The 23,253-nt window shown below is 37.4% G+C and overlaps 1 protein-coding gene across 2 annotated transcripts; it reads right to left on the bottom strand.

Moving 5' to 3' along the window:
- Nucleotides 1-1,307: 1,307 nt before the first annotated feature.
- Nucleotides 1,308-16,383, bottom strand: LYSMD3 (LysM domain containing 3). Of its 2 annotated transcripts, none has more exons than XM_003822776.7 (3): nt 12,881-16,383; nt 8,453-8,718; nt 1,308-2,844 (listed from the first exon to the last, which is right to left on the bottom strand). In XM_003822776.7, the coding sequence occupies exons 2-3, from the start codon at nt 8,705-8,707 to the stop codon at nt 2,716-2,718; spliced, it is 384 nt and encodes a 127-aa protein (XP_003822824.1). In that variant the 5' UTR covers nt 8,708-8,718; nt 12,881-16,383; the 3' UTR covers nt 1,308-2,715. The 2 variants fall into 2 exon arrangements, with proteins under 2 accessions (XP_003822824.1, XP_003822823.1); XM_003822775.6 differs by having other exon boundaries at nt 1,308-2,903; nt 12,881-16,381.
- Nucleotides 16,384-23,253: the final 6,870 nt, after the last annotated feature.

Here is a 23,253-nt window from a genome sequence, read left to right as displayed (position 1 = left end):
TTCCAAATGTATTAAATGCTTAGAAAATTCATTTCTTTCCTAAACAGATTAGAACCATAATTCAATATGTAACCTTTATATAGAATTATATGTAACTCAAATTATATTCAATTAATTCAAATATATAATTTAAATACAGAAAAAAAACTACCTGATGTGTTATAAGGATGTATATTTCCTTCAAAAAAGGATACTCTGCAAGACAAATGATTTTTAATCAACAAATACACAGCACACCTTATTCCTTTAAAAAATAAGTTACATATTTTGGAAATTGAACCCATAACAATTTCAAAGTACAACTAGCAAAAAAAGTAAGGAATCACTGACTGTAATTTCATCAATTTGATGTAAACAAAGTTCTTCAAAGGACACCTGGCCTGTTTACCCTAAAATAATCTGCATTTTCTTCCTTAAAACCTCATTTTTCAGCAGACTTAATAAATACAATGTAAAATGACCAGTTAACACTAAGCATAAATTATATCACACTCTTCTTTTCAAGATGCCCAAGGCACATTAAAACTACTTTTTAAATGTTTAATTTACTAAGAGAATCATTTGCAACTTCCCTATTAAACACTTTTTGGTAATTGTCTAAGGTCCTCTAATATTTGCAAGGGCTTTAATGTTTGACTTCTTTGTCCTGTCTTTTCCTGATGGTCTTCTCCTGAAAGTACATAAAACTGCATTTGCCATAAATATTTACTTATTCTGAGTTAAATTTGAAATATATAAAATGACTTATCAAAAGCCTGAAACATCAACAATTAGGAAATAATGCCCAGAAAATGAGGTGGTATTATATATCTTAAGTATATATTATATACAAAACAGGCAATCCAGACTCCACCAAATCTCATTTCTATTGAAGAATCATTCTGGTTACATTTTTAAAACACATACTTTTAAAGATTAAATGATGGAATCAGTATGCAAATGCTTCTTACTTAGCCAGACTGTAGCCGACTCAACAGATCTTAAAAAGAGGCACTGCCACCCCCTTTCAAGCAATCTATACACCTTTGGCCTTTGTTTCCCAATTTGATGCTATATATAGAGATCAGGAAAAAAGTCTAAATTGGATATTTTCTCTTTGAAAAACAGAGGTTAAGGGATTACTAAATAATTTGTCTGTTACTGCTAATATAAAATACCTCTACTCCTTTTTGCTTAATGAACCATTTTCTTCAACAGACCTCAAAAAGGCAGTTTTGACCCAATTATTTGTGCTTAATGGTGAAAATGGAGACAAATTTATATAGCCTATGTAACGAATCTGATTGGACCATCTGAAATAATGCTTATTTTTAATTTTGAAACTTGGATTTACTTACATAAAGCAGTAAGGCATTAAATATAATTAAGGCATGTTACTGTATGCAACAGCAATGATTTATCACAGTATATAAGGAATTATTTCCTAAATAATGGTAATATGCACATGTTTAATATATTTTTCATCATCAAAACTACAAAAGTGCTTTCAAATATCAGAGGCAAATATAATCATTTTAAAAACAGATGCACAGAGGTGAGGTTAAAGGGTCTGTCCTAAAGAAAGCATTCTTAAGACAAAAATTACTGTCAGGTCTTCACCTATTCCAGTGTTCTACTGACTTCCCAACCATAATACGTTATTTTGGGGTCTTGAAAATATTTTAATCTATTTCTTGGCCTCTGTTGTAGGAATTATAAATCACTTTCCCCTTTCTCTTTGTACGTATGCTTTCATAGCACATGTGCTAAATGTATTTTTTAAAAGTTTTGAAGGGGTGTGTTACGTATCCTACCATGAATAATTTTAGAATCAAATTTTCTTGCAACTGAATATTTTGGGGGTTCATAGTAGTAAATTTTTTTCAGCTGCAGACATCTGATGCTATCATTCTGCATCATAAATTTAACATTAATAAACTTTTTAAAAATTACTTAAAAAAATAAAATTTAAACATACATCTTAAGAAAAAATGATACATCTTCCAAGTTAAGTACTTCCTAAACACATTTAAATTAATTTCTGCTTGAAACATTCACACACCAGATTTATGGATCAACTGCTATCAACATCAACAACTAGTTGCTCAAAAAATTTTCAAAGTGTGAAACCCTTTTGTTAAAAACAAAAGCATCCTCAATCTCTCTAAATTCTGCCTTTGAAGCTATTATTGGATATAACTGATTCACCACATTCCAGATGCACATGTGACCACTAACATTTGATTACGAGCTAATTGCTATGTTTCCTGTTGAGCAGCAGGTGACTGAGAATCTTGACTATACAGTTTATGATCATCTTGTTGGCTGAAATGTATTCCTTTAGTTGGCACAATTCCATTTTCCATTTCTCTCTGCTGTGATGGGGGTGTGATTTTTGAATGTAAATGTGAAGAGTCCACTGTTGAATGATGACTAACATCCACCTTAGCTAAAATTTCATAATACAACAAATAAAACACTGGTGTTATTATACCTACTATCAACATTATCACTACAGCTGTCCACCACCCTATTCCCCAGTCTGCTCCATAATAGGGGTCTTTACGTTGAGTGTTTTTGTTATCAGGTTCAAAACGTATTTGTTGTGCTGTTAAGGCCGATACTACCTCATTGAGGTTCTCTCTCTTATTGTCTGTACACTTTACTATTTGTTCTATGTCTCGGTCTACTTCTTTTAAAAAGCTACCAGCTGAGTCACTGTAAGCAAGAGAATCATTAGCTGGCAAAATTTCCTGTTGTTCGGAAGAGTATTGAACAGATGAATGACGTGAAGTCTGTCTTCCTTTTGGAGGACAAAGTGTTTCGGTCAAGGAACTGAACTTTTTTACTGGAATTTTGATAGACCTAAGGGCAAAAAAGTCTTGATCACTGATGAGATTGTTAACTCTCTTGATATCTGCTACCTGTGGGGGTGGGGGGGAAAAAAAGCAACATACAACTGAATTCCAATCAAAATAAAGGTAGCAACAGTCATTCATTCTAGTTACTTTTGGAGGAAAAAAAAAGTTGAATTATTAGTAGTATTAAGTTGCACCCAGAGAAATTTTAATTTTATTTGTAGATGAGAATTCTATACCACTTTAGATGTACCAATCTTAGGAAATCACCAACTACTTTTTACTATCACCCATATATGTTAGTAACACTAATTAATGCTATTTAAGTAGATTCTAGAATCCTTTGCTGCTTCCCTTTGTGCATCATGCATAAATACCACAGTCCTTCTGCTTGTAAACAATTTGTGAAGGAAGGATTATGGGTAGTTATGTTCTTTATTCCAGTTTGGAAACTGGAATATAGACAAATGCTACCCAACTAAAACTACCATATTTTATCAAAACTAAGATGCCATAACTCTAAGATGCAGCATTATTTTATGTATATCTAGGGAAAAAAAAAAAACTTCACCAAAAATTGAAGATGCCACCATTCCAAAAAAAGATGCTAAAATGTGTGGAAAAGCATATATACCTTAGAATTTAAAAAATTGGTAATTTATCCCCCTTACTTCTGAAGCCATTTCCCTCCCAAACTTCTCAGTGTAAATGCATTATTCAACTACTTTCAAGATTAATCACTTTTATAAGCTTTTTCTCTATATATTATACATTCCTCAACCTGTTTGTATTATCCCATCCACTGTGAGATAACCTGTCCGTATATCCTATTCCACTGTGTTGGGGGAAGAGGGGAGTGTCTGGCAGATTACCAATTGGTATGCCAGGCTCTCCCACCATCTGTTAGTCCCATTCATTTCCATCAATACTTTAAAACCTAATCATGTATCACCTGATTGATGTCAGAGAGATAAAGTGGGTCTAGTATGAAGCTTAGATTTCTGGTTTGGTCAACTTGATGGACGATGGCATTCATTGAGAAATGGAACACTGTGGAGGGTAAAAAGAGGATGAATGCAGATTTTAGATATGCTGACTTGGAGCTGCTTGAGATGCAGAAGTGGAAGATGTTCAGGACAGAGTTGTAGATATATGTCTGAAACTCAAGAATGATCTCGGCTAGAGACACAGATTTGTGGACTATCAGCAAAAATGTAATTGAAGTCAGCCAGACGTGGTGGCTCATGCCTGTAATCCCAGCACTTTGGGAGGCTGAGGCAGGTAGATCACCTGCGGTCAGGAGTTCAAGACCAGTGTGGCCAACAGGTGAAACCGCATCTCTACTAAAAATACAAAAATTAGCCAGGCATGGGGGTGCATGCCTGTAGTCCCAGCTACTCCGGAGGCTGAGGCAGGAGAATTACTGGAAGCCGGGAGGTGGTGGTTACAGTGAGCAGAGATTGTGCCACTGCACTCCAGCCTGGGCAACAGAGCGAGACTCCATCTCAAAAAAAAAAAAGTAATTGAAGTCAAAGAGGTCAAAGAGTAGAGAGATTCACTAGAAAAAGCCTGAGAGAAAAAAGCAACAAGAAGATCCCTGAAGAACTCCAACATTTGATGGGTATGCTGAGTAACAAAAATCCACAAAGGAGATTACGAATGGCCAGGAAGGGAATATACAATAGTGGTTAAAAGCATGGATAACTGGGTTTGAAGCATGGCTTTGACACTTTCTAGCTGTATGACCTGGGGCAAGTTGTTTAACCTCTTTGCCATTAAGGTTCCACACCTGCAATATGGCAGTAATACAACTACCTACATTATAGGGTTGAGGTGAACATTAATGATTTAAATGTTGTAGGACACTCAGAACAGTGATTTATGGTATGTCATATAAAAGTTAGCTATTATTAATGTTAATAGTAGGAAAACCAGAAACCTGAAAAGTCAAGGTGGTCAAGCAGAGAGGGTCTTTAGGAGGGAGTAGTGAACAGAATCCACTGTAGATTCGTGATCAAGTACAATGAAGACTAAAAGAGGTCAAGCTGGAAAAACTATCTTGCAGTATATGTGTGGGGGGATTGGAAGGAAAGTGTTGAACAATAACTAAAAGATGAAACAGTAAAGATAAAGTGTGTTTTATCATCTTACTACCTTCGCACTGTTTTGTCTTATAGCAAATGAAGATTCACTGAAAAATCCCAGTCTGACCCCATTCTCTTTAAATGCTCTTTTGCTTGGTATTGTGTACTGTTACTAATAACTACTTAATACTCTTTTTGAATTAGGGTTCCAAGGTTTAGTATCTACCTAAGTTATCTCCCTGCATATCCCTATAATGACTTCTATGCTATGCCAACTTCCTTGGTTGCATTCAAGATTCCAACCTTGGACTTTTCATTCTTCTCATCACAGTTGTATAACTGACAGATTTTTAATAATTCTTAAGATTATTTCTAAGTGGAATATACCACTAGCTACTTACTGTATTTTTTAAATGATAGATCCTTTTATAATGATAAATATTTTTATAATTTTTTTTTGTTGCTTATGCTCCCATCAAAAAGGAGCACTGCTTATCTTAACTAATTCTGTTCATCACCTTTCCCACTATAGTGGCTGATATGTCCCCACCCAAATCTCACGTCATCTTGTAATCTCCAATGTTAGGGGTGGGGCCTGGGGGAGGTGATTGGATCATGGAGGTAGATTTCCCCCTTGATACTGTCCTGAGTTCTTGTGAGATCTGATTGTTTAAAAGTGTGTGGAACCTCCTCCCTCACTCGCTCTTCTTCCTGCTCCAGCCATGTGAAAATGCCTGCTCTGGCTTTGCCTTCTGCCGTGAGTAAAAGCTCTCTGAGGCCTCCCCAGAAGTAGATGCTGCCTGCTTATGTACAACCTGCAGAACCATGAGCCAATTAAACCTCTTTTCTTATAAACTACCCAGTCTCAGGTATTTCTTTATAGCAATGTGAACACAGACTAATACAGTGGCCAATGCCATCTCTCCATTTAAGTACTTTTCATCATTCTCATTTCACATAAGCATTCAGCTGATATATCCTGTGATTTCCCCCAATACATTAACACTTCTCTATCCTTATCACAAATATTTTAGTCTAAGTCCTGATCATCTTTATTATTCCAGTAATCTCTTTACTGGATCCCCTTCAATTCATCAGCAGGCCCCTCTGCTATTCTGTATCACTCCTGTTAAAACTCTACAATAATTGTATTCTCTCACTATATGGATCAAACTTTTCCATTCTGTATCACTCCTGTTAAAACCTTACAATATTTGTTCTCTTACTGTATGGATCAAACTTTTCCACAGTGTCTCAAAGCATTTCATCCCAAATAGTCTGTGCCACTCATTTCGGAAATCACTATGAAAATTCCCTTTGTTGTTTACCATATTTCCTCCTTGAAATCTTCTTCACATCACTGTTGAATGCCTGAAACATCTTTGCACCTCATTGGAAATATGACCTATTTTTAATTATTCAGATGGTATGTTAAATTTCCCTAAGAGAATTTTCTAGGTTCATTAAAAGAAAGCTAATGTCTTATAAAACTACTGAATCACAAACTCTCCTCTCGGATCTGTACCTTGATGTTTTTTAGCCTTGTCTCTCATTTTGAAGTGTATTCCACCATCTACCTTCTATGACATATTCTGTAATTTATTTATCAATGGTCTTATTTCTCTACAAAACATTTACTCACATGTTTATTTGCATTTAGAAATAAACTTAGATATTTTCTGATTTAATAATGGCAAGAATTGATGTTGTCATACATGAGCAAGGTAGGAGGAAAAAACTACCCAGCTCTTATACCACATCAAAAAATTCATTTTAATAAAATATTTTATTAAATTTTAATATCAAAATTTGAAATGTTTTGATGAATTGTGAATTGTAATAAGAAATGTGAATTATTGCAATAGTTGCAAATGTAGAAGAAAACCTCATGACCATAATTTTTTTAGAATATAAATACATTTATATAATATAAACTTATAGACGTGTTTTCCTATTGCAGAGAAGTATTACAGGTAGTCAATAAAAGGTTTTTCAAGTATAAAAATACTTTACATCATGAAAAATTTGGGGGAAGATGAAAATATTAATGAGAAAAAGGAATGATATAAAATCTCATGCTATTGAAAAAAGAGCTCTCATACACACACTTTCCACTTTTTTTAAAAATACAAATTTCAGGTAGCAAATCCTGGTGGTACTTAGAATTCTGTGGATGCATTTAAAGAGCACTCTAACAGTCTTATTTTTAAATGTTAATACAACATTCTGAAAATTATACCCTTTGTAACTATGTTAAGTCATGAGGAAGAATTTAGGAAGTTCACTTAAAAATGTGCGATGAGGTACATAGTACATATATTTCAAAATTCTATTGGGAGTATGAGAACAAAAAGTTTGAAAACAAATGTTCTAACCAGTTTCCATATCAATGTGGATATAAAAATATCCTGCTAAGGCCTCAAGATGGACATAATGACACAGAGAGAAAATGGGTCCAAATGGAGTATAGTATCTATTAAAATTAAAAATACACCTTTCCTCTTATCTGGCAATCCCACTTTTGGGATCTATCCCACAGAAGTAAAGGCAGCGCCATTTAAAGATATAGTTGTGATGATATTCGCCACACAAGGTAAAACACCAAGAAAATCCTGAGTATCAATTAATAGGGCAATGGCTTAAAAATACTGGAACGTTAATACTACAGACATTATACAACCATTTAAAATAATGAGTTAATAAGGCTTTGAGGGATGGTCATGAGGGTGTCCATGATACACTAAAGAATGAAAAATGCAAGTTGCAGAGTAAAATGCATAATATAATCCACTTTTAAAAATACAAAGATTACTAACTCCCCAAATATGTATATATAAATAAATACTTATGAGCACAAAAAAAGGTAGAGCATTCCTACATGCCAAAGTGTTAACGCTGGTTATCTCAAGAAATTGGGGCAGGGAAAAGTTTTTCCTTACACATTTCCACATTTTCTTACCATTTGAATAAGAAGATAACATAGTTGAGTGTTTTTCAATACTGAAATTCGTGGATTTGGAAATACACAGAAATTCAAGTATTTGTTAAATATTTAAAAAGTAAACATCTACAAATGTGACACAGATTTCTTTTTTCTTTCCTTTTTTGGAGACAGAGTCTCGCTCCGTCTCCCAGGCTGGAGTGCAGTGGCGCGATCTCAGCTCCTGCAAGCTCCGCCTCCCGGGTTCATGCCATTCTCCTGCCTCAGCCTCCAGAGTAGCTGGGACTACAGGCGCCTGCCAACACGCCTGGCTAATTTTTTTGTATTTTTAGTAGAGACGGGTTTCACTGTGTTAGCCAGGATGGTCTCAAGCTCCTGACCTCGTGATCCACCCGCCTTGGCCTCCCAAAGTGCTGGGATTACAGGCGTGAGCCACCGCGCCCAGCCCATGTGACACAGATTTCTATGCAAAAAATAAGAGCAAAAAATGGAGAAAGGAATAAACAAGGTAAAAAAGGACACAGAATTTATTTCAGTGTGCGTAAACAAATAATTTCTTCCGAATTGCATTATGTAATATTAAAACTTACCGTACAACAGTACTGAAGGGCTATTGCATTTAATGTATCTCCTTCTTGTATATCTTTTGTTAATACTATAATGTCGTCAAGTCTATCTCTTGATGTACTTCTTCGGACTTTCTCTTTTCCTCTGGATCGAAGCTCATACACTTCAGCATCCTCCTCCAAAATATCAGTGTCTGAACAATTTCCAAATGCATGTACTTGACCACTTGACTGAACTCCTGGAAGAGGAAAACTACGATTCTGATGCCTCCCTGCCATAATGTTAAAATCTGGAGGAAAAAAAAAGCAGAGAAAATTTTGGAATGTAGCTGATCCAACTGACTGATTTGCATGCATCGTACATTCAGGACACAATCTTTTGTTTTTGTTTTAATGGTTTTAGTTATTTAAACATTTAGGTTTAAGTTTGTTTTTTTGTTTTGTTTTGTTTTGTTTTTTTGAGATGGAGTCTCACTCTGTCACCCAGGCTGGAGTGCAGTAGTGCGATCTCAGCTCACTGCAACCTTTGCCTCCCAGGTTTAAGTGATTCTCCTGTTTCAGTCTCCCAAGTAGCTGGGATTACAGGCGCCCACCACTACGCCCAGCTAATTTTTGTATTTTTAGTAGAGACAGGGTTTCACCATGTTGGCCAGGCTGGTCTCGAACTCTTGACCTCAGGTGATCCGCCCACTTCAGCCTCCCAAAGTGCTAGGATTACAGGTGTGAGCCACTGCGCCTGGCCTAGGTTCAGGTTTTACAACTGTTAAAGTAGAAAAACGTATTTGGCAGTGGAGACAAAGGTAAGGGAAGAAGAGGTAATCTCCTCTATTAGATCATATATCACTAAACACGTGGAGTAATTACATATTAACAAAGGCAAATTGCTATAATTCTTTTGGTAAAAATATAACATAAAATTAAATACTATATTACATTAAATTAAATATAAAATCGTAAATTCCCCTTATTCTGAGTATGTGAAGAAAATCAGAGAAATAATTGTGTTATGTCTTAAAAACTTGTGACTATATAACTTATAGCTCTGATGGAATCAAAGCATGTTTTATATACACATAATACTTTCATGAATTCAAAACTTTCCAGCTTGTTCTGCATTTCAACTTCATTCAGGATTGGAGTATCTTTCGTATTACTTCCTCCTGGACTTTGGTATTTATATTTAGTGCAGATAGGCCTGCAATATAGGTTATGATTTTGCTTCCCCGGAAGCAGGAATTTTTCTTCCCTGGAAGCTTTTTAGCCAACTTAGAGTCCTCATCAAATTCAATTTATGGTCCATAAAGACTGTGAACAGATTTTAGGTCACTGTGTTCATTTATACTTTAGAAAAACCATTGTAAGACTGACTGGGAGCTGACCTAAGTTAAAAACATGCATCAATGAATACTTTTTGTTTACTTGCATACTAACTCTCAACTCACCATCATCAAGTTGATCTATCTACTCTCATTAATTAGGAACACAAGAACCTAAAAAACTAATTCCACATTCACAGTTTTGGCTTCGTGTTAATTATTCACATAGGAAGAGGCAGACTGCTTTCAGTTCTTGTTGGGAAAGATGGAGGGAAGTAGTAAGCAGCACTCTGGAGATAAAATTCTTTGCACTCAAGGTGGTTCAGACATGAAGAGAGGGAGTAAATTAAGCATCACACCAAGATTTCTGATTTGCATAACACATTGTGGTGCCATTCTCTGAGATATGGAAGAGGAGCTGGGGGAGGAGGTGCATGGCTATGATTATGAATTCCTCTAAGATAGTAAAAAGGAATGGCAAATAGACAAATGGGCTATATAGTCAAACTCAGAGAAAAGGTCTAGGTTAGAAATAAAATTTCATGACTAATTTGCACATAGATGAAAATGAATCTGTGAGTACATATATTACCTAGACAGTATAGAAAAAGAAGAGGGTCCAAGACTGAGCCTTGAAGAAGTCCAAAATTCAGTATCTTGGTGAAAGGAAATCAGCCTGAAAATATGGATAAGGAGTGTCCAGAAGAGGGAGAAACCATGGAAGTGTTATGTCATGGAAGCCAAAGCAAAATAACATCTCAAAGACTCACTATTTTTTGAATACTATGGATGAGTACCAAGCGAAACAAAAACAAACAAACAAACAAACAAAAAAACAGAAAAGACCGACTCCAAAAATCTGAGTATATAAAATGGATGACAATAAATTACAAAGGTTGAGAATCCCTAACCCAAAAATCCAATCTTAAATACTCTGAAATTTGAAATACTTTGAGTGCTGACATGAAGCCACAAATGGAAAATTCCACAACTGACGTTTCAGATTTCAGATTAGGAATGCTAAACCTGCACAGGTATTCTGGTGATGTGCTTAGGTACCCTGAACACATTATTTTTTCACTGTATTAATGGTATTTTTTTTTTTTTTTTTTTTTTTACTGTTAAGCACTTATGTGTGAAAAAGTGTAAGAAAATGACTGCTTATTAGTAGCATACAAATTCAGAGTTAGGAATGACGGTGATGCCAAACAACCACAAATTTTCCACAAGGGTGGCCGAGATAGTGACATTTTTACCTGCTGATGGTTCCAGGTACAAGAACTTTTGTGCACAAATTATATAAAATTACCTTCCGGCTATGTGTATAAGTTGAATATGAAACACAAATTTCATGTTCAGACCGGTCCCATCCCCAATGTATCTTATTATGTATATGCAAACATTCCAAAATCCAAAGAAATCTGAAACACTTCCGGTCTCAAGCATTTCAGGTAAGGACTACCCAACCTGTACTTTCTAGGTGTATACTTATCATAAAATGCTTTAAAACTATTTAATATAGTTGAATCCAACCCTTGAAAACCACTTTCTGACCTTGCTCTAATGGCAATATTATAATGCTTTAAAAGCTCAAGAGTTCCTATTCAGATAACACAGATAACTAATAGCTAGCTATATGTTAAGTAGATTATTTCAACTGTTCCCTGAAGTGCTACATTATTACCAAGAACTAGGATTCCTAACTTGACAGCTATGAAACTAAAGAAAACTATCACATTTTATATCTCAAAAGCAGTTTTGAAGTCATGACCACATCTTTTCCTCCAAGGATAATAGTTTTATTTCCACTCATTTAACCAGGTCTTTTTTTAATCTTGTGTCTTTAACCTAGGGAATGTCTTTGAATCCTGTAGATTCCAGGCAAATTTTATACATATGTATATTTTTCTGGGGAGAATTTTTATTGCTTCATATTCTCAAAAGGCATCCATGATCAAAAAAGTTAAGACTTAATATACAGCAATTTACACTTGGCTATACCGACCTACTTATGTGTCCCGTTAGACAGTTTCACCCTAATAATTTGTTCTTAGAACTTCAAAATTGGCTTAGTAGTGCAGCTAACTGAAAATCACTAAGCAATGCCCCAAAGCCATTTTAGATACTTGTTTCTATCAATCTCTCTCCACGATATATTTCTAAATATAATTTAAAGGTCAGAACTTCACCTGTCTCACTATCTCTCCACTCCCCTTTATAATGAAATGCAGGCAGCTGACTATCGTGTTACAAAACTGGGTATTCTGAATGATCAAGAACTGGCTGTGTCTCCAACCGAAGTGAACAGACTGACACAGGCGATCACTCCAGTCTACTACTCAGAGATTAGAAAATACATAATATTTAAGTCATCTGGCTCAATTCTATTCACCTCTCTTAATTCTCTTAGTGCAGGAAAAAGGCACGAATTCCCTTTCAGAAACTTGGAACAAGCCTGCGTGCTACCTAGATTACGAGGGGCCACAAAACAGTGTTAAAGCATTCTTCAGCTCAGTCTGTAACTGAAAACGGTTTCCCAAACACCTTCGTACTGTAGAATGGCTGCTGGGTGTTTCGCCTTGACCTTCTTTAACTAAGCAAGGTGCAATAAGAGGGTCACAGGGCACAAGTTAAAGCTGCAAAGGGACAGAATCAAAGGCACCCTATCCGCTGCCAGGGACAATTTTGTTTTTTAAAACTTAACTACCTCCCCTCTGTATTCCACACGTCAAGTTTTTCTTTCCCTGCTATCGTCAGCGAAGATTACGTCTGAGTCTTCTGTCACAGCATGACACTTGAACGATGTGACAAGATGCCGTCAGCGAATATTTCACGCCAACATAAAGTTGTGGGAGAAATGCTGTGTTTGGGTGGGAAATTAGCTGCCCAGGTAATCCAGCAGGTAGGCGTCCTTCCTCTGAGCCTCAGTTTCCCCGACAGTGTGACAAGAGGGCCTGGCAGGGCTGGTCTGGAAGTTCTTCCCTCTCTCGGGGGTGTCCGCCACACGGGCCGAGCCCGGCCCTGCAGCCCCCACCACACCTGTGGCCGAGGCTCAGCGCCTCCCGTGAGGACGCAGCTGGGGCTCAACCCCGCCCTCCTGGACCGGGCTACCCTCACCTCCTGCCACCATCTTTACCTGTCCCCGTTAGCAGGGAGCACTCTGCGAGAAGATGGCCAAAAGGTCCGCCGCCGCCGCTGTCCCGGGTAAGTTCATGGCCGAGCCTCTGCTTTGGGCTGACCCAGTCCGCCTCCGCCTCTGCCGCCAACGTCTCCGCCTTCCGGGCCGTACGCCGCCGCCACGTCCGCAAACCTGAGATGCGTCATCGCGTCAAGTGGGCGGAGGTGGGAAGGGGCGGGGGAGGACGCGGAGGGCAGCCCAGAACGGGGGAGTCCAACCACAGGTCCACGCCCGGCACGCAGGCGCAGGGACTCCTCCGGGGCCCGGGGGCGGGTCCAATCCCCAGCCCCGCCCTTGACTCCGCTCCTTCCGTGCCGCTTCACTCCCCGCGGAAAAGATTTGGTGGCCAAGTCAGCGGATCGAACCCGCGACCCCCAGCTACCTATTGGCTGCGTCTTTGTCCAGCGTCCACACTGCGCTGGCAGAGACTGTCGGGTGCACCCTGAGGACGAGGCGTGGCTCAGGATGTGTCGGGGAGTTGTCTTGCATTTTTTTCTTGCTCTGCATCTCTAATTTTCTTTAGGGTGGGAAAGGACACCTCAAAAGCACTGTTGACATCACGGTTTCAGAAAATTGCGCCATGTTTGTTACCCTTTTCATGCTGAAGACTCCAGACTGCTGCAGAAGAGGCAGAATTCTGGAGAGAAACCCTTGGGGGACCGAGGACGAGGGTTGGAGGGGGTTGTCTCACCCTTCGTGTTTTTAGGTGAGGAAAGTGAGCCACCTAGAGTCAGGCCCCAGGAAATGTTTTCCCTGGCTCGAGGAGTCAAGGGAGTCAACAAATTGTAATCTAACTTATTTTGGTTTGAAAATTAACTGAGTCATTGGTAGTCACCATTGGACTCTATGGAATATTAGCTTGTTAAATAAACTCATGACTTCATACATGATTTTTATCACAAATGTGTTAAATGAGTATCATAATGTGTTTGAATTTATGTATGACTTTGGCAAAAGCCGCAACTACTTTTGCACCAACCTAATTAATGAATGTAAAGCATTTTAATGAGTCTGATGTCTCTCAGTGTTGATATTAGAGACGTTGCACTTTGACGACCATGCTAACTGTTAGGACAATATCCATTTTAGGCACAAATAGCTGGGGTGCAGGGTGCAGAGCAGTGCTTTTCAGAATGTCTGAATATGTATACATTAGAAAGCCTTTGAAGCTTGGTTTTAAATTGTTTTTCAAAGAGTATGTTTTTGGTTTTCTGGTAAGTGCCTCTGCAAAGGTTAGGAGTTTTGCATTGCAATAGTTTTCTTTTATTAGCAGGGATAGGCACTGTGCTTCCCAGCGCCACAAAAAAACTGCAGGAGAAGAAGACTTTTTTAAAAAGTTTGTCTGAATTGTTCTGTGTGTTGTTGCCCTCATGACACCCCTGTCTGTAACCATTTATCACTGAGACATTCTCTCATCAGCAGACAAAGGATATATTCCCTGCTTGATATGTAGGACTTCGGCTGCTTAGCCCTCATGAATGTTAATGGGAATACAACCTTCTTTCTGTCTATAGGTTACTTTTCTTATTTTAATGTCAATAGACAGCGGAATTAATGTGAGAGCCAAAGTGATAGATTTCAAGCACTTCTATAGGACCGATACCTGTATCCTTCATATAAATAACCTTCTCAAAGATATCTGCATGCTCTTGAATAGTTATTTGTATTTAACAAGGATGCAAATATTAAACTTTTTATAAAAATGGAAGAATAGGATTCTATTTTATTATTAGAATATACAAAAGAAGCGGTTAGCGTGAATTTTGGCCAAGTTCCAAAAAGCCTGCCAGTAGGAACAAGCATTTTGTCTTTGAGAAAAAGGATGTCCCCAGTGCTCAGCAGAGCCAAAAGGATTTTTAGTGTTTCAAGATTTCACCTGACACAGTTTCTGTTAAAACGCTATAGATGAAAGAATATGTCATTTCTAGGAATATGTGTTTTAGTCACTAACGTTTAGTTTTTGTGAGTTGCCCTAGAGTAGAAGTTGTACTGAAGTAAGAGTGTAAATTGATGCAACCTGTTAGGCAATATCTATCAAAATTTTAAATGCAACTGACTGAACTATTACATTGCTAAGTAATTACCTTAGATTTACTTACAGATACATATGTGCAAGATTTAACAGATATGTTCAGGAATGTTTGCACAGTAATAGCCAAAATCTGAAAATATTTTAAATGTTTATCAGTAGTTGACTGATACTTCTGGTACATTAAAACAATATAATGTTATACTTGGGTTCAGAAGAGTGAAGTTAATCTGGCATTTGCTGATTTATTCATTCATTTACCTAATAAGTTTCTGTTGAAGAAAAACAGTGCTTAAAAAGACAAATTCCCCTTACTTATGGAGCTTGAATGACTGAAGCGTATAGAAAGATCTTTAAAATGTATTTTAGTCTATTTTAGGAAGAAAAAATAGGAGGTATGATATTATTTCTATGGAATAAAATTTCAAATAAGCATCCCTCATCCTACCCCCCGTACCCCACCGACACACATATACACATACACATTCACACACACATATATGCAGAGAGATGCACTTAATTTTTCTATCTGGAAAGTCACTCAAGGAATTTTAACAGTGGCTGAAAAGGACTAGACATGGCAGGGGAGTAGGCAGGAAATTTTGCCTTTTCCTCTTAGAACTTTCTATATAGACTGAATTTTTATTACTACATGCTTTTATTATTATATTAAGAATTAACACATTTTATTTCTAAGTAACTGGACTTGTTTATTCTGGAGCTAACCTATAGTTAACCATCCATCTCTTAGTCATTCCTGAGTCTGTTTGTACTTTGTATTCAGGCGGCAAATGTCTGGAGAAAAGAACCAGATCAATTCTCTTATAAATCAGAAAATGAAAGGGTAACAAAACATTGAATTCTTTTTACACGTCTTCTTGATTTTCCTCTTTCTGATTTCTTTCAACCCTGCTCTTTTACTCTCTCCTCCTTCCTATTATTCCTATTTCTATCCTTATAGCAGCCTTTTCTATCCAGCTTCTACTTTTCAGAAGCAGAACTAGAAAGAACTGTTGGACAATAAGGAAATACCTTAAGTAATCTCAAATGAAGTTAAAATTGGATTATGGAGTGAAACTTAAAAAAAAAAAACTCCCACATCTCTGATCTTCAAATAACCTACGTAGAGAGAAAATTATTGTGTCTCTTCTCTCGAAGTGTTGGAAAAAACCAGACTGGATGATTTGGACATGTTCTGCTAGCAGATGTACCACATGACCTCTCCAGCTGCCTTTAATCCTGTGATTTTTAAACATAGTGATTATTGTAATCATGGCTTTGCCATAATGTGGACAAAAGAAGAGTCAGATATACTTCAGGAATCCAAAGCTGTTTATAAATGCTAGTAATTAATTCATGGATCCTAAACATGACTTGAAAACAACCATCTTCAAGTCTTCATCCATGCAGACACGATGAAAACTAGCCTCACAAATACTATCCTTACACTCTTTAGCTAGGTGGTTGGTACATGTAGAAAGGAACAGTTACATCTTTATATTTAAGTAGACTATAATTTGAAATGCTTTGTTTCCCATATCTCTTATAATCACTACTGTCACATAGGCAAATCAGTGCAGGTGAATTCCCCCAGAACCTGCATCCTGCTTGTTTTCGTGCCTACTTCTCCAGAGATTTAAGATGATAAGACAATATGTAATTAAGTTCACTAAACCAAAGGAAAACCTGAGGCATGACCCAGTCTATGGAATTGGGTGATGATAGATAGTGATCACCCAGAAGTGGAGAGCAAGTCAAAATGGAGTACAGAGAGTGGACGTCCAGTTTGATTTCTTAGGTCTTCAGCAGTGCTTTCACAGAGACAGGAAAGATAGGGAGTGGGGAAGAATAAAAGGAGAATGGAAGAGGCAATAGCATCTTCTCTTTCTAGTCTAGGTCTTTCCAGATAGAGACCACTTCTGTGACAATCCTCAGCTTAGTCAACACTATCTGACAAAACCAAGCAAGAATTTCAAAAGCAAAACTTCCGTGCTCGTTTAAAGAGTAATAGTGAGGTGTACATGCATGCCTAAAATGAAGGTAGTTGCTTATCTGACAAAATATAGACAGAAATTACATCTGTTCATTCAACAAATGTTAATTAAGCAGCAACTGTGTTTCAAATCCTGCTTTAATAAAGCACCAGGGACATGCAATGAACAAACAAACCCAAATCTTTGCCCTCTTGGAGCTTATGTTCTTGTGATGAAAGATAAAAACAAAATAAATAAATGAAATTGTGTTAGATGGTGATAAGTGAATGGAGGAACACTAAATAGGGTAGGAGCTGCAGTGTTTTGGGTTGGGGGAGAGTCTCCACCCTATGAAAATTCTCTCTCCCTGAGAGAGGAACGTGCCTAGAGTATTGGAGGAACAACAAAGATACCAGCATGGCTGGAGCAGATTGCCGAAGCAGCGAGCAGTAGGAGAAGAGGTCAGATAGAGCCAAATGGGAAAGGACTCTGTCAGCCACTGCAAGGACTTGGGCTTTCACCCGGAGCAAGATGGGAAACGATTGGAGGGTTCTGAGCAGAGGAGGTCATCATCTACCCTTTAAAAGGATCCCATAGGAAAGTGAAGGCAGCAGCAAGGAGATCAGTTAAGAGGAAATTGTAGTAATTCAGGCAAGAGGGAAGATGTCTCAAATTAGGGAAAAACATCAAGTATCATATTGATGTGGGTTAAAAATACTTGATTTAAGAATTTTTTCAAAGCCCCCAACTCTATGAGGATGCTCAATTTTAGTTTTAAAGATATTTTTCACTAGTTCCTTCTTGTATACTTTGATTAGTGACTCTGTACTAGGGCCTCTTTTCCACATTAATTCTAAATAAGCCAGATTTACCACTGTAGCAATTGTTGGATCTAAGTAAAGTTTCCATTCTGCCCTCTCACCATGTTTTCTTTTATTTACAGTTAAGATTGAGCTGAATTTTTTCCCCTTATTCCAAGCCTTAATCCTATCTGGCTTCTAAATCCCTTCAGACTTATTTGAAGCAAAGAATGCCTGCTGATTTCAAAAAACATTTTACACTTGGACTTACTTGATGGGGTATATAGCAAGGGTCGTGGAGGCTTCCTTCCTTTCCATGCAGAATAATGTGTTTGGCAATGTATATACTGATCAATGAGCAATCTGTTAGTAAGAAACATACAGAAGCTCATTTCTTTGATTTGTTGTTTTGAAAAGTACTTATTTTTCTTTGGAGTATTTTTCAGTTTAAAATCTAATCTGTTATTTTGTAGAATAATCAATTTATATTAGTTGAAACTTGATTAACTTTCCTTTTATTACCCTGTCCTTAAGATCATACTACAGATTTGGTTATATATCACATAACAATATAAATGAACACTTGTTTTATAAAGATTTCTAATTCTATTGTTTCAGTCATTTCATTGAAAGATAAATATTACTACACCAATCTTCTAAGGAAAATTTCTTGTGTGTTATTCCTGGCTTTGTATAAGATAATGTTTATAGGCATTGTATTTAATGCTGATGCAATAGAAGGCATTATATTTAAAAAGAATGGCTTTACTGTATACAAATATTAGGATTGCTTGTAAGGCAAAGCCATAAAAGCATTGCGTAATCTATTCTAGTAAAATAGATACGCTAGCCCTTTGACTTTATTTGGTTTTAGCAACTGAACAGGATAGAGTTTCGAAATGAATATGGTGAAAATAGACAAAAGGATTTATAGTAAATTTTTTCCTCCTGCTCTGTGTTACCTCCCATGAGCCTTGTTCACCTTTTTCTCAATATCTGCCATTACTCATTAAAATTCTGGTTTCATAAAAACTACAAGTAGAGACTGCTGTTGCTTGTTGTATGTGTGTAATGAGAGCACTCAAATGCATTGCTAAAGGACTGGAAAACACCAGCAAGGATTATGATAAGAATGGTAACAACAACCACTTTCAACATGTATAAAGTTAAGGCAGTCTGCGCAAAACTGACATTTTGATAACTATACAAGGTGTTGTCAAAGTATGATCTCAGAACCCCTGCCAATCCCCAAGACTCCTTAGTAGGGTCCTCAAGTACTTTCACAATAATTCTAAGAAGTTATTTGCCTTGTTCACTGAGTGCAAGTTATCACTTGCACTCAGGTTACTCTTGTACAGCCATGGGAGATGAGCCCACAGGGAGCCAAATGGGATAGGACTTTGTTAGCCACTGCAGGGACTTGGGCTTTCACTCTGAGCAAGACAGCAAACAACTGGAGGGTTCTGAGCAGAGGAGGTCATCATTTACCTTTTAAAAGAATTTAATAGGAAGGTTAGGGCAGCAGCAGAGAGATCAGTTAAGAGGCAATTGCAGGCAGGGTGCGGTGGCTCATGCCTGTAATCCCAGCACTTTGGGAGGCCGAGGCGGGCAGATCATGAGGTCAGGAGATCTAGACCATCCTGGCTAACACGGTGAAACCCCGTCTCTACTGAAAAAAAAGCAGAAAAAAAAAATTAGCCAGGCATGGTGGCAGGCGCCTGTAGTCCCCGCTACTCGGGAGGCTGAGGCAGGAGAATGCCATGAACCCGAGAGGCCGAGCTTGCAGTGAGCCAAGATCGTGCTACTGCACTCCAGCCTGGGTGACAGAGCAAGACTCTGTCTCAAAAAAAAAAAAAAAAAAAAAAAAAGGCAATTGCAGTAACTCAGGCAAAAGGGAGGTTGACTCAAATTGGAGAGGAACACCACATACCACTTTAAAAGTGTTCCTTGATTAAGCAGTAAATATATATTTATTGTATTAAATCTCAGTCCTGGAGGCAGGATGCAGTGGCTCACACCTGTAATCTCAGCACTTTGGGAGGCTGAGGTGGGTGGATCACCTGAGGTCAAGAGTTCGAGACCAGCCTAGCTAACCTGGCAAAACCCCATCTTTTCTAAAAATACAAAAATTAGCTGGGCGTGGCGACATATGCCTGTAGTCCCAGCTACTTGGGTGGCTGAGGCAGAAGAATCGCTTGAACCCCGGAGGCGGAATTTGCAGTGAGCCGAGATCGTGTCACTCCACTTCAGCCTGGGCGACAGAGTGAGAGTCTGTCTCAAAATAAATAAATAAATAAATCTCAGTCCTTGAATATATGGCTTTTATTATTCTTTCTGATGAAACGGGAAATGCACATGAAGTTCTTCTGCTGCATGTCAAAGTAATATGGTTGTCTAAGAAAAAAAGTCTGGTGGCCTTGTTTGAGTTGGGAACTGAGCAAACCATTTTTATCAAAGGACACTATTTTTAATAGAAAGAATAACTGACAGAAAAACTATGGTTGGCTGGGCACAGTGGCTCATGCCTGTAATTTCAGCACTTTAGGAGGCTGAAGTGAGAGGATCCATTGAGCCCAGGGATTTGAAACCAGCCTGAGCAACACAGGGAGACTCCGATCTCTACAAAAATAAAAAATTAAAAAAATTAGCTGGTCATGGTGGCGCATGCCTGTGGTCCCAGCTACTCAGTAGGCTGAGGCAGGAGAATTGCTTGAAGCTGGGAAGTTGTTGCTGCAGTGGACTGTGATCATGCCACTGGATCCCGGCCTGGGTGCCAGGCCCTGTCTCAAAAACAATGACAAACCAAATATGATCAATAAGACTTGGATATTTGATGGACAGTTTATTGAAAATGAGCAAAGTAAGCCAGTTACTTCCAGAAGAAAGAAAAAAAAGACTAGTTGCTACCATTGATAAAACTCAAGTTCTCAAGCAGAAATTAGAATTTTAGAAAACGTTTATTGCCTCTATGAGGGTTGGCAGCTTCCCAAAACTGAAAGGATTTTGTGATGAGATTAGCGGTGATATCAATAATGTAATTTTTCAAATATCGTATATATTGAAATTTGTCAAGACTTGGAACATCTCCATAACTCAGGGAACAATATTTTCCAAATAAGTAAAGTAAGATGCTAAAAAATCATGCACAGATAAAAGATCCATTTAAAGTGTAAGGCCAAGGATTTTAATGTGACTGATTTGAAGAAAAAAAAACTTATTGCTATAGTTTTATTAACCAAAAATTGACAGAGGCAAATCTAATTGGATAGAGGTTTATTTTACCAAAATTGAGGATGTGCCTAGGAAAAAGAAACACAAGTTACAGTAAGATCTGTTACTTGTGCTTTTTCCAAAGAAGGTTTTGGAAACATCAATATTTAAAGTGAAAATGACAAGCAGAAGGGAAAGCAAAAAAAGGAGGATGGATAGGCAATGAGGGAAGTGGTTACATTGTTGTAACCACTCTGATTAGCACTCAGTGAATCCATGTTTTACATGCAAAAAGAAGGAGGTAGACGAAAAGTCAATTTGTATTCCTCTTGTGTTCCATAAGTTTACATTTTACACAAGATAAAGTAAGCATGTGAAATGGCAGCTCTCTGTTTGGACAAAAAAGGAAGGCAAGTTTTGTGTCACTCAGTTCTGAAGCTTAACTTTGCCTTGGGCATAGTGAGTTTGGGGTCCTGAAATTCATTTTTTCCTTCAGAGCTTCAAATGCTACATTGCAACTTACCTTTAAGAAGCTATCAATGAGTCTTGGTATAGTATCAAAGAAGAATATTCACAATTGTCTGAAAAACTATTAAAGTACTTTTCCCTATTCCAACTATGTATCTGCATGAGGCCAGATTTTTTTCATCTACTTCAGCCAAAACCACATATAACAACAGACTGAATTCGGAGCAAATACAAGAATTTACTGGTCATTACAGCTAATAAATGACTTCAGTAAAGTTGCAAGATGCAAGATACACACACACAAAATCACTAGTATTTCTGTACACTAACAATGAACAATCTGAAAAAGAAACTAAGATTGTAATAGCATCAAAAAATACTTAAGAATATACTCTTATCAAGAGATGTAAGATTTGTACACTGAAAAGTACAAAATAATGCTGTGGGAAAATAAAGAATATCTAAAGAAATGGAAAGACACGATGTGTTGATGGATTGGAAGAATTAATATCATTAAGATGACAATACTTCCTACAAATATCTACAAATTCAATGTAATTCCTATCAAAATCCTACTGGCCATTTTTTTAGAATTGAAAAACTGATCCTAAAACTCATATAAAATGGCAAAGATCCTGAATAGTCAAAATACTCTTGAAAAAGAAGTACAAATTTGGAGGATACACACTTTTGAATTTCAAAACCTATTACAAAACTACAATAATCAACAGTGTGGTGCTGGCATAAGGATGTTCCATGGTGGCAGGTCTATGCAAGACTACCCTTAAAAGTCTGAGGAAGCTGAAAGGCCAAAGAAAGAAAATAAGGTATCCAGTTTTTCAGAAATAAACATTATTAAGGATTTATGAAGACAATCATGTCTGTGTCTCGGTGGTGGTGAGACAAGATGGTGGATACCAGCACCTTCACTCCTCAGGGATAATATACCATAGGGAAGGAATGTATAGGACAACTATAGAGAAAGGCAAGAATGCCATAGTAATCTCCTGAAGCACAGGATTTATGGTCAAGGTTGTTTTGACCTAAGGACAGGATTTATGGTAAGTACATGCTCTTACACAGGAGCAGTAGATAAGATGAAAATATTAGAGGCATTCCTGGAACTGGGGTCAATCAGAAGTCAACATGGCAGATTAGCATCCAAGATGAAGTTGCTTTAGTCTTTACAGATATACATATAGATTAATATTGTAGAATTGAAAGTTCAGAAATAAAACCATGCATCTATGGTCAACTGATATTTGACAAAGATGCCAAGACCATTCTATAGAGAAAGAATAATCTCTTCAACAAATGATGATAGGACGCCTGGATATCTACACACAAAAGAACCATGTTGGACCCCTACCTCATAACATATACAAAAATTAACTCAACCTGGAAAAAGACCTAAAAATTAGAGCTAAAACTATAAAACTTTTAGAGGAAGACATAGACATAAACAGTCATAATCTTGGATTTGGCAATAGCTTTTTAAGTATGACACAAAAGAATAAAAAACAAAAAGAAAAATAGATGATTTGGACTCCATCAATACTAAAAACTTTTGGGCATCAAAAACACTACCAAGAGAATGAAAAGACACCCTATGAAATGGGAGGAAATATTTGTAAATATGTATCTTGTCTCGTATTCAGAAATATAAAGAACTCTTGCAACTCAACAACAAAAAGACAAATGACTCAATTAAAAAAATGGGCCAGGTTAGGTGCGGTGGCTTACACCTATAATCCCAGCATTTGGGAGGCCAAGGAGGGCCGATCATGAGGTCAGGAGATCAAGATCATCCTGGCTAACACGGTGGAACCCCGTCTCTACTGAAAATACAAA

The sequence above is a fragment of the Pan paniscus genome, chromosome 4 (assembly GCF_029289425.2).
Source record: "Pan paniscus chromosome 4, NHGRI_mPanPan1-v2.0_pri, whole genome shotgun sequence".
Taxonomy (NCBI): Eukaryota; Metazoa; Chordata; class Mammalia; order Primates; family Hominidae; genus Pan; species Pan paniscus.
Note: the sequence above shows the minus strand (reverse complement) of the source record. Positions and strands in the feature narration are given on the sequence as shown.

What these genes read in the sequence shown, in the direction of transcription:
- LYSMD3 (XM_003822775.6), bottom strand. Translation starts at nt 8,707, where the DNA reads ATGGCAGGGAGGCATCAGAATCGTAGTTTTCCTCTTCCAGGAGTTCAG. An exon ending in CCCTTCAGTACTGTTGTACG is followed by an intron (nt 2,904 to 8,452) that starts GTAAGTTTTAAT and finishes CCACCCCCACAG; the next exon opens with GTAGCAGATATCAAGAGAGT.